General features: G+C 39.7%; 1 protein-coding gene across 9 annotated transcripts in view; it reads right to left on the bottom strand.

Moving 5' to 3' along the window:
- The window catches only part of LOC137852076 (sodium channel protein type 5 subunit alpha-like), a 206,768-nt gene that overhangs the window by 82,014 nt on the left and 112,127 nt on the right, over nt 1-12,627 (bottom strand). For all 9 annotated transcript variants that reach the window (XM_068673366.1, XM_068673369.1, XM_068673364.1 and 6 more), the window contains 2 exons: nt 11,023-11,196; nt 9,237-9,593 (listed from right to left, as the gene is read on the bottom strand). In XM_068673366.1, coding sequence (XP_068529467.1) covers nt 9,237-9,593; nt 11,023-11,196 — 531 coding nt within the window. The remainder of the gene's footprint in view (nt 1-9,236; nt 9,594-11,022; nt 11,197-12,627) is intronic.

Below are 12,627 nucleotides of genomic sequence, written 5' to 3'. Positions count from 1 at the left end.
CTGGCCTATTTTAACATTAAAACCTTGTCCTTGCCCCAGTGCATGCAAGGTCGAACTCTGTTGTCGTTACCCTTTCAATGACATCCAGACAACTTGCATAGTGACACTAATATGAAGAGACACATTGAGTTGTACCTACGTTTGCACACTCTTGTCCAACTAAATTTCACTCAGTGTCTTCTAGATTTTTAATAACTACCCTGCTATTAGCAAGAACTTAACCACTGACAAAAATCCTACTTACACAATTAACCAAGCACAGAGATAGTACAAAAATAGGCAGTGTTTTACCATACTGATGCCTACTATACTAACAAGGTGACAATTCTTATTTTTATTTTTTATTATTTGGAAACTCAGCTCCACTTCAATCCCTGGACTAACCCAAATCTCAACAGACAATTCACTCATATAAGCCTCACAAATTATATACATATATGGTAGATCCTATTAAAAATATTGTCTTCTCAGTGTTTCATATAAGGGAGTCAATATATTTGATTTGGAAATACAAATAGTACAAAGAGCATAAAGATGTTTTCCAAGGGGTGGGTTTATTGAACTAACATATTAACAGTTTTCTTCCTCCACATTTCTAATGTCTCCCATCCATGAAGGTGAATGGGAGATAGTTTCATATTCCCTTATGTCCATACCTACAAAAGAGGATAGCATTAAGGGACTTTATTCCTCTGTGATACATCCTAGACCATTTATAGATCAAGAAGAGATACCTCAAAATTCTATTGATAAAAATCTGTACCAAAGGCCAATCAATACCTGTCACAGGAAACCAATGAATCTGGTTTGGATTGCTGCTCTGGGAAATTTCTTATTTCATAGATAAAAAAAAGAGCCCTAGTCCAGTTTTTTGTTTTCAGCCTCCTTTGAGCTTCATCAGAAGTAAAATCTGACTCTTCTTCTGTACAAACACTTTTGTTAGGATTATAGACACTTACACTTTAAAATATATACCTTCCTGTGAATGGATGTTTTGAGGAAAAAGTTAGCAGATTTTATATATATATATTCAATATGGACATTAAATAGTACCTTGAAAATAGGAACTGACCACACTTGTCCCCTAGTACAAGATGCTTGCTCAGATTTAGTCACCAAGTGCCAGGATTTAACTCTTCAGAAAAATACAACTGAGCCTGTGGCAGGATGCACAAACTCATAAATCTGTAGTGACATTAGGAAAGAGATTACTTTTTAGGAGAACATTTGGAAAGTAGTTTCTCCTCCCATCTGTTCCCAGGTGTATTTTTCATATCTCTCTTGGGAAAGCAGTCTTACACTTCCCAGCCTGGAATGATCTCTACTTATTCTGCCATACAATTATATTTTTGAAACCCATCAGTTTTTGTGGTTTATCAAAAATATCCTGAGTTTAATTTCCCCAGACTTTTCAGCACCATCCTCTAGTGTTCAACATGAGAGTGGGATACATCTGCCTGATAACATAAACAATAATTGATTATGTGGGCACTGAATTTTCAAAGCCTGGAGTCTTAGGCAAAAAGCTTTTCTTTTGCAGGGTTTCCATCTCTGCTAGGAGTCATCAGACACAACTGGACTGATTGATGGCTGGTGTCAGGATTTATCTTTTTGATTCATCACATGATGCCATCTGTTTCTGGTGGGCCTTTCATTCCTCTTATGGGTGTTTAATACTTGAGTAGATGTGGCCAGATGTTTGCTCAGAAGCATCAACTACCTGAGTGCTCTGCTTCCTGGACAGTGTTCAAGCAAGGATGGATAATGGGGCATAAAACCAGAAAAAATTGTTCTGGGACACAAGAACTGTGGTGGTAGCTGGCAGGAAAAATACGAAGGGAGAAGCTGGGGAAAGTGTTGTGGTTTGGCTACGTTCCTCTGAGGTTTGGATTCTCTGGTATCACTAAATGTACCTGCTGCCAGCCGTAAGGATACATCAGTGGAAGCAAAAAGGATGGTAATATGCTGACACTTGTTTCAACTCTGTTTCACTTGTGTCCTGAAATGTGCTTATTCATGTGTTCTGGGCTGCTCCTCTGCAAAGCTGCATGTTTCTCGAGGAAGAAAAATTGCCTCACTTAAATAGGTGTCCAAGTTGATGAGACAGACTTAAATGACACTTTTACTCCTTGTTCCTGTTTCCTTGGGCTCCCTGGCTCCTTTTGGACCCTTTCTAGTTCTCCATCCCCCATGTCCTGTATTGCCCCAGCTCTATCAAGCCTCCTGCAGCTTTCTGTCAAGTTTCCCTCTGCTGTGGTGTCCTGCACGCACCCCACTTGCTGCTTTGCAGATTTTGCCTGTCCTGATGCTGACCATTCCTGACATGCCTATTCTCGCTTGTTTGTCTAGTGACCTTCTCAGCTGATGTCACCAAAACATAAATGCACATTTCCAGAATGTTGTGAGCTGCTGAAAGAGCAGATAAGGTGAGCAACAGCATCCGGGACACAAACACAGGGGAGTGTAGGGGCCAGCAGAGCTCCTTCAAGACTTGAGACAAGCTGAACTTCTTGTTGGATGCACATCTCCTTGCAAAGCACTGTTCTTCCCCAGTTTTATACAGCTGTATCTTATCCCCTCTTCCTTCGGTTTTGTAGGAAGAGGAATTGATGGGCTAAATGTTGCCTCAATGAGAGCACCTGATGGTCGTTAAAGCTTACAAAGCTTCAGAGTGCTATGAAGAGCACTTAAGGTTCAGAGACCCCTATGATGGTCTCTGAGAAAAAAAAAAAAAAAAAAGAAAAAAAAAGAAAAAAAAAGAGACTAAAATGTTGTAACTTGGACTTGTAACATGTCCTCCCCAAACTTGTTTTAATTTCCAGCAAGCAGCTGTAACCTAGTATTTGCAATTAGAAGGCACGCAATATTTTAACATTCCAGTTCATTTATATTAATCATCAGCTGTACAATTGCAATATAAAAACTACATTTCCCTCTAAGGAGATTAACCTTTATTCACAGAGCAGAAGTCTTCAGTGGTCCCGATGAATAAGAGCATGTTTGTCATTAAATACAAAAATAATTACTTGATTCAGGACAGCAAGAGTGTTTGCAACTTTTGAGTTGTACATTTCTCTAGGGATAGACAATAAAAATCATTGAAAATGGGGCTTCAGTAATTTTAGATTTGTGTATAATTTGAAAAGAAGATAAGTAGACAGCTGGAAATGCGCTATCATAAGTCATCAGTGTTCCGTTTTCATTCATTTATTGGCACAGAAAATATTAATGAATGAGGTCTTATTCCTTTGGGGCAAAGCAATCTTTAATCACCCTATAAAAAGCTTCATGGTCTTGTAACACCCTTGGGTAATGCTTCATGTCTCCTAAAAAGGCCAGAGTCTTGATGTAGATTCCCTCGGTGATGGTCCCTTCATTTCAGGCTGAAATACAAGTCTCATCTGAAGGCCTTCTTTTACCATCCTAATACACTTCTTCTGTCTGAGCTCTTGAAATGTAAAAAATCAATCCACTTTTACCTAGGCCTGGTAGATGCCTAGCTATTTTGCTATTACTTGTGATTTTACCACAAGAGACAGTGATAGTCCCCTGTATCCATTTCATTTAAAGAGAAAACCTGACACATTACCATAAACCTCTTTCAAGCTCAGCTGTGATCTGCTGAGAAATCTGTGGTGATGGAAATGTATCAGTATTGGGTGAGACAGGACTTTATGGCTACTCCCACACTAATAAATTAAATGTGCCCAGAAACATTTTCTTATGCTGAGGACAATTGAAGACGATCATCTTGCTCCATATTATTAAACTTCTTCATAGCCTGTGCTGACCACAACATCCCAGGTGGGGCAATCCCTTGCCTGTGAACCTCCTGGTATATCTGCACGGCTGGCCAGCCAAAGGATTCCTGCAGGGCAGGTTTTTACCCCGTAAAGCATTCCTCAGTTAGAGATCATAATGCAAAAGTGATAATACTCCACAACTGGCTCTAGGAAACAGTTTTATATAGAAACAAAGTCCCCATACTGAAGACCACACAATCCAACCAGCAGCCCTGTCTTAAACATTTATACACTCTACATCACAGCTACCTTTTTTTTTTTCTTTTTTTTTTCTGTTTGCTTGACTGCATACACCAAACTAAAGGCAACAATGCTAACAAAGCAAAGATGCAGCAAAGAAAGCTAATCAGAATTAAATATTTATCACATGTTTTTGCTTCATTCTTAATATTTCAAAAATATACAGGAATGAAAACAATTAATGGGGCAGATGTAATCTTGCAAGCACATACAAAGTGATTTTACCTAACTGTGGGATTAGAGCCATAACTAATTGTTGGATAGCTACATGGCACCCAATGACTCCTTGTGGTACTTAGGGTCTGTCAATTAGGAGGGTGATTTGGGGCAGGAAATTACCATGAAATTCCCCTCACAGACTAAGCATCACATGTACTTGTACTTGCTCCTCTTCCTAACTCAATCCATCCCCATCTCAAACCTCTCTCTTGGACATCTGTCAGGCCAGGATGCATGCTAACTGGCTTTTCATCCATCTCACTCTTTTCCTTCTCAGGTATTTGTTCACATCCAGGTTGCATTGGTGGTGCTCAGGACAATCTCTCAGTAGCAGGAAGGGAAACTGTTGTGGAAAGACATGCTGAAGTGGAAATTGTAAGCAATTACAATTTGCTCATGTTTTCTGTAGCTAGATTTCTTTCTCTCTTGCCTTGCTGCAGAGACCTGACTGTCAGAATTGCTTTGGTGATATGCCATTTTACCAGCAAACTTTGGTTGTTAAAGATTGAAATGGTGGTAAAAGAGACCTACTCAGTTTTTTTGGCATCTTCTCAGTTTGGGATTCCACAGATTTTAACCTGGTGGAGGTTTAGCAGCACTTTCTCAGAACATCTCTTCAGGGAACAATCCTACACTGACTTGTAGTAAAAGAACGCAGGGAAGGAAAAACTGCTATTTTCCAGGAACGTGACATTTCCAAGTTTCAATGTATCACAGTCATGGGCCTTGTTAAAACAGAAGAAATATCCATTAAGGCTTCCAAAGATGTGGAAGTGGTATAAAAGGACAGGCTCCAGGGCATCCAAATTTTTTAGAGACAAGCTTCTATCGGGTTTAACTAAAGCAGGCCACTTCAAATCTCATCCAAATCATGCTGAGCAGCTCCGCTGGCAGGCACTTGAATTCTCATGGGAAAACAGGACTGGAAGGTCTTCTTGGGTCATCAAGTCAACTCCCCTGCTGACAGGCTACTTGTGTTGTTTCCTTCAGAAACAAGTCCCATCTTGCAGGCTGCTGGGAAGTCCTGCTAGACAATATCATCTGCTTTTCTACAGGCACCTATTGGTGATTTATCCTCCTCTGTTTTGGGATGAGCTCTGTCCTGTATCTTAAATCACTCTCACCCCTGCCTAGTTCTGCATTACCCTCATCAACTTAATATTCCTGTGCTTTTCCCAGTTTGACTTAATCTGTCTTGAGCATCAGTCATTAAGGGAATACATTGCATGCCCAGTGCTGCAGAGCACTGCAAAACAGCACTGATACTCTCCTTTTTCCTCTGTAATTACCTTTCCTGACACATATTAGAATCACATTTACCTCTCTAACAGGTGCACTATGTTGTTGGCTCAGTCAAGCAGAGTGGTAAGTACATGTGGGTGTCTACAGCTGAGTTAGCTTCCCAAGATTTCAGGGACAGAAATAGGTACTTTTAGGGTCTATTTAATCTGACGTATTTTAGGTGTCTTTTTGGTTAAGATTTAATTTATGACTTCATGGACTCCATTGACCAGGTCCGGCTACGAAGGTAGTCCACGCAGTTATCTCAGATACGTATGTTTTTATTATCCCCTCAAACAGTTCCTGTTGATAAGCTACTTGATCATAACATAAATTCTTAAATAGGGCTGAGTGCATGACCTTCCACTTTGTTTTTCATAATTTCATGCATCATACATTAATTCAATGCTAGCAGTTATGTAATCCTTCCTGTAGGATAGCTGGGTACGCTAGAAACTGGTGATGCTTTCTAACTGTGTGTTCTAAGAAAATGTCATCAATATTTTTCTGGGTGAATAGCATCATTATTGGACAAAAAAAAAAAAAAGCCTAGGGCTGATCCTAAAAGGGCACTTTAAGTCTTCTGTTTCAACTTTAATTCTAGTAAAACCCTGAAGATCTTCCCTTGTTACGGACTATACGTCCTGGCATACTTATGACCCCAGGCAGATGGGCACAGATTTAAGTGGTGGCATGTGGGTAGGAGCTGGCTTCATCCAGGCAGAAGGGAGAAGAATGAAAGGGTGGCTTGGCCAATGTACGTCAGGAGCACGCAGAGAGGTTGGAAGGTTGTTCCTTCTGTGATTGGAGTGTCAGTTTTATTCATGCACGTCATTAGTGCAGTAGTAGTCCCCAGCCATTGCATGCAGGTGTCCCCTGAGAAGTGGCTGGTGTCACATTGGCTGACCCCACAGAGCAAGGGCAGCAAGGGCTGCCTCACTACCCAAACTCCCCTACATCTTCTTAATAATTCTTGTCTCAGTTATTTTCCTTATTAACCTCAGTAACATAAAAGTACACAGGAAATATGTTTAGTCTTTATAAAACTTAACACTAAGCATAATTATTCAGTTAGCAATTTCAAAAGCTCTTATACATGAGAGAGAGACTATTTTATCATTCCCCTGGTTTGGTTTTACCTTCCAAAGCCACTTCGGTGGCTCTAAGAATGCCTTCTGATGATAGCAGCAGTATTACTGTGCTAGCTAGTTACACAGCATGTAATTTTCCAACTATTCTGTAAAGTTAAATTCTTTAAGGATGATTCAAATATCAGCTTACCATCATCATACATTGTTGCATGTAGCGCTACCATGGTCCAAGACATTTTGGGGATATATGAATTCCAGCCAAAGACTTAATAAAATTCCTTTCAGCAGTTTAACTGCATTATAACATGAAGTTGCCCAGGGCACTTACTAGTTTTCCATGCTTTTCTTCCACCATTCCTTTGAATTTCTGTTAGTGAGGCTCAGTAAGATCTGCAGACCAAACCACTGAGCTTATCACAGAATCACAATGCTCGTAACTCTTCCCATCCCAGTTTGCAGGAAATAATTAATTAATTAAATAAATAAATAAATAAGGAGCTTAGAGACGTTAAAGAGCAGGTCTGAAACGCATAGATTTGCATTGGACAGAGCATCCACAGACACTACCAGAAGTAAGGGCATATGCTACAAATAGAAGTATTCAATTGATATGAGTGTGGAACACGGGAAAATGCTGTAGGATTTCCTCCATGCCTGCAGAGACTAAGAAAGAGTTAGAGGTCATAATGAGATACAACCTAATAGCGTTCATCTCAGAACTGCCTCTTCAAACTCAGAGGAAGAACAAGGAACTCAGCAAGTTAAAAGAGAAAGTGTGGCACAGAACACACCAGAGTTATATGTAAAAATTTAGAGCTGAAGTCTTCTTATTTTAAAGAGTTAGTAGTGCTTTTTGACTACCTGAACTTTTGTCTGATGCTCTTCAGCAAATACATGAGTTTGTGAATTCAATCCACTCTCACTGAGGAAACCAAGACTTGATGGTGTCAGGGGAGACCTTCTTTCTACCTGCTAATTAACATCATGAAATCTCCATGTAATGTGGTTGGCACTGGATCAGTCTCATGATTCAGATTCTGTTGTTCTTTTCCTATTTGCCTGGTCCTATCAGACCTATGGATCTTTTTATTTTGTTTTGTTTTCCACCCTGAGAGCTTTACTCCTATTCCTATAATCACTCCTATTCACCAGTCTTTGCCGCATGCTTACAGAACTGCTGGCTGAAAAGTATAAAGCTAGCATTTTTGCTTTCAGCTGACCAGTAACTTCAGATTATCCATGCTGACAGAGTTTTTCAGTATCTAGTTTTACATCTGAGACTGTCTTTTTTGAGCATGGGAATTTAAATATATGCAGATAATGTTATTGCAATCTCCTCTGAATCGGATTTCATATTTAACAATCCCTACGCAATCTCATGAATTTTAATATCTAAGGGAATCAGATGTTGCAAGTTCACCGAGTAATCCACTAATATTTCAAATGATATTTTCTCCAGAATTATTTTCAGGTTTCATCATCATATGCAGAATCCATTGACTAATTGTAAGGGGAGATCAAATATCTGAATTTAGGCTAAACTCCACTAAAAATGCAGAAAGTCATAATTGGCCCCAAATCCTCTAATTACACATGAAAAACATGCAGAAAGTTGAAGTCAGTGAAAAAAAAATATTCTGCCACTTTGAGTAATCATAACTTAATCTTTTGACTTATATAAAATAAAATAAAAGCTAGAAACTGTAGTTTCCCCTTGCAAATAATATTTTCAGTGAAAATCTAATTATTAAAATTTCATATAAACACAAAAATTATGCTCTTTGTTTTTTAAATAAGCCCCTTCAGGAACTTTTCTATCCCAGGAGCTGAGAACAAAAACACTGGGTACTTAAAAGCAAAACAACCACTAAAAGCAATCGGTAGCAAAACCCAACATTTTTATAGCTGCATCTACTATTAAACAACTCACTACATAAACAGTAAGCCCATTAGAGCCACAATGTCAAAGATGCTCTGTAAGCTGAACGGGCGAAACATTTCCACAATGACTGCAAGCCAGCAAAGCGCTCCATAAGATGTCAACAGGGAAATACAATTCAGCCTTAATAGGTTCAGAGCTTATGTAAGCCATGCTTATGGGATACTCTATTAAAAAAGCAAGCGAGCAAGTGACTTTACTGTAAACATAACCTTCAGCTTCCTAGAACATGCAGGCTAAACACATTTGGAACTCCACTCAGACACTGTGCTAGCTGTAAGGTTCATCAGTTCTGGACCAAAACTGAATAGAAATAAAAATATCTTCATGACAGTTAAGGTGATATTCACTCCTGAAAAGAGATCTGGAATCTCTTAAGTCCCATGAGTGCCTTAAGGAATTAAATCATTATAACAAGCCTATGTGCCTTTTTTCTACTAACACATTACCTGTTCTTCTGCAACAACATAAGTCTCCATTCCTAATTAGCAATGCAACGCTCCCAATTTTGTACTTAGGATGTAAGCAGGTGTCTCTGGGTGAGACCTTGATTCAGCAAATTAAAGCCTCAGAACAACATGAGGTTTGCATTTTCTGGATAAAAAGGTGGCCGTTTGCACACACCCAGCAGGAAAGGGAGAAGAAACCATCTGGACAACTCACCACGAGGTTTCCTATCACCATGACCAACAAGAAGACGAGAAGGCACAGAGGCTGCCCAGCCACTTCCATGCAGTCCCACATGGTCTCGATCCACTCCCCGCACAGGATTCGGAAGATAATGAGGAACGAATGGAAGAAATCATTCATGTGCCACCGTGGCAAATTGCCAGTAGTGCTTATCTTCTTAACATTGTCCATGTAACTTTTCCCAAAAAGCTGCATTCCTACCACGGCAAAAATAAAGACGATGATTGCCAGCACAAGGGTGAGGTTCCCGAGGGCACCCACTGAATTCCCGATGATTTTAATGAGCGTATTTAAGGTCGGCCAGGACTTTGCCAATTTGAAGACTCGCAGCTGTGAACAAAACATAAACAACAGTGTCAGTTCACAGAAGCAACAGACACTTCAGCTGATGAATTATTAAAGTGGTTAAAACATGTGAAACACGTTAAATGCCACAGTACAAGGGGATTTTAGCCACACTTCCCGTTAGCCTCACTATGTCTATCAATAAAATATCAGTTGTGCTTCTTGGATGAGAATTAAGCATTCAGGGGCTGTACTCTTGCCTTGTTAGGCAGACGTGCTTTTAGAGGCTCAGCTCCCTGATATCACGGTGCGGAGGGGATGGAAGGAGGAAGTCTCAGGTATCAATATTTTGTTTTATGTTGCTTTTCCACCTCAAATTAAACAGCCTGACAGACGTCTCAGGGGAAGGGGACTAGGGTTTGATCCTGCAAAGGGAGAAGCAATTCCTCTGTATTTCAGAGCAAGCCTCAGCCTAATGCTGTTAGCTGTTAGCTCCCAGGGTGAAAATCACCTCTGTGCCGAGGATCCCGCAGTCTGGGCACAACCCACGTCCCACTTAAGACCTATTTTAAGGATGTAAATGGTTCCTAGTCCTTGCACTGTGTTTTCAACTAAAGGTTTAATTTCAACACCATTGAAGAGGCATTGCTCATAAATTGACAGGAGACTCTCAGGACCCAGCAGCAGCAGCAGCAAAAAAAATTTGCATTTTTGAGCAGTGCACAGAATTTTGGAAAGGAAAAAGAAAAGTCTTCCGCTAAATGTAGCCATAAGGGCTTATTTTCCTGGTCTTTCAAGTTATGAAGCCATATCATGGCCAGAATGATTAGCATGGACATCCTGGTACATGAAGTGCAACACAAATGTCAGGCTGGCAAGGAAACTACTTTTCTGTTCCAATATGCCGACAGTCTCTCATTAATCGAATGCCACTATCCCATGCATAACAAAAGAGCTGACAGCTAAGGAGTTCCGTGAAAGACAGATGCTGTGTTATGCTGATCAGTTCTAGAAAAAAAAAAATCACTCCGTGAATAATTCAAAGACATTTTCTTTTGACAACATTTAAAAGAATGGTGGCATGTTTATAACATAATTTTGGAATAACAACTTCCAAAACGACATGTTACTAGCTCTTGCATTTTGTGGGCTATCAATTATCTGCTGATTGTGCTAACAGGTGTACAGGTATAAAATGGCAGATTTTTATTACAAATTGGATCTCAAACATTTTAAGTGTGCTACAAGTACCTGGCACAGCTAGAAGGAATCAAATTATGTTCTCATTTACCCTGATGTAAATCTGGAACAATTCCATTTATCCCGCAGTCTATAATTAGTGTCACGTACCGTTCACCGGTTTGCAGCAATTAAAGTCTTTATCGGTGGATGCATTTTTAAGAAAATACGTTGTGTTCATGTCAGAGTTTACACTTAATGCAAGGAGAGGGGTAAAAACAGAATAAGACCGTACCAGTCGAAAGGAGCGTAAAACAGACAGGTTTCCCATGCTGGATAAACCAAGTTCCATCAGGCTCAGTATAACAATTATGCTGTCAAAAATGTTCCAGCCCTGCTGAAAATAGTAGTAAGGGTCAAGGGCAATTACTTTGAAGATCATTTCTGCCGTAAAAATCCCAGTGAAGACCTGCAGAAAGAAAATACAAAGTGAAAACAGCCTTCTAAGCATCCCTCCTTTCTTACAGACTCTCCACAGATAGAGGTGAACACAGCAGAAAGCCAAAAACATTTTACAAGCGAATACTTCATTTTTCACAGATGATTTTTTATCACTGTTACAGCGCTGGCTTTGTCCGGTCTTTTCACCATGATGTTTTATAGCGCTGTAAGCACACAACGACGTCTGGGTTCAAGCTCTTGATAGGGATGGACATTTCCATCGCCTTCTGTCGTCTGCAGAGTCTCAGTGGTAAAAAAGAAAGTGTAAAGGTGCCTTTTATAAAGGTTAAATCTATTTATTTCAGTGGAGAAACCTGAATGAATGGAGTGGGAGTGTTAAAGGGGTATTTGGGCTGCCATGTACTGGCTGTATTATCCCTTTTTATATTGTTATTATTAATACCAGGACAGCAAGAGCATCCAGCCATTCTGAGGTTATTGCTGGCAGTGAAGGCGATTAGAAACCCTAATTTGAGCCCTTGTATTTTTTATTTATTTTTTTACAAATAGTCACAGCAGTTTTCTTTTCACAGCATCTTGAGAAGACATTGCTTATTTATGACCCGGTTCAAATGTCATATGGTAGAGCTTTTAATTGGAACATTTTTCTTTAAAACAACATATAAATATTACCTATGAGGCAGAGGGAGTGGAGAAGGGAAGGCTGCTGACAGTAAATTAAGTTTTAACAGATTTCTGCAAAGCATCCAAGAGAATCAGATCTTGTCCTCTCATATGCCCTCCTTAAGCACCCATTTAAACACCTGACAGTCAGCTTAAAATGAGAAAATGTGGGCAGCAAGTTGTACACATACTGTTTTATTTCCATTCCCAGTCCCAGCACAATTTACACAGAGCTTTACATTCTGAAAAGCGCTCGGTTCCACTTATATATCAAAGCATATGGTTTTCCATAAAACAGCCAATATCAATGCACTGTGTAGGTCAGAAAAAGGGGGACCCCAGAGCTGACATATCAGTAACCTACACTCAAGGAGTAATGTTTTCCACCCTATAAGCTGAGTGTCTGAAGAGCTATCCCAACACAAGTGATCAGCTCTATGCAACAAGACTAAGAAACTCCATGCGGTGTGGAAGGGAAAAGTTAAGGATATATAATTAAGGTATTAGGGAATAAAAATAAAGGATCATAGCCTGCATTTGAAGGTTTGACTTCTACTCTGCAATATTTCAGGATTGAATTGATGAGTTCTTCCAAGCAGCTATTTCACACAACTCCTTAAGCAAAATACCTTCTCCTTATCAGGAAAATAATACCTTGGACTGTCATCCTATTGATGCCTCATACCAAGAACCTAACGAAACAGCCTGTCTCTGATTTCTAACTAACCAACAATCTCTGAGTCACAGTGGCTAGAGATACCAGAGATTCCCACCA

The sequence above is a fragment of the Anas acuta genome, chromosome 2 (genome assembly GCF_963932015.1).
Source record: "Anas acuta chromosome 2, bAnaAcu1.1, whole genome shotgun sequence".
NCBI classification, from domain to species: Eukaryota; Metazoa; Chordata; class Aves; order Anseriformes; family Anatidae; genus Anas; species Anas acuta.
Note: the sequence above shows the minus strand (reverse complement) of the source record. Positions and strands in the feature narration are given on the sequence as shown.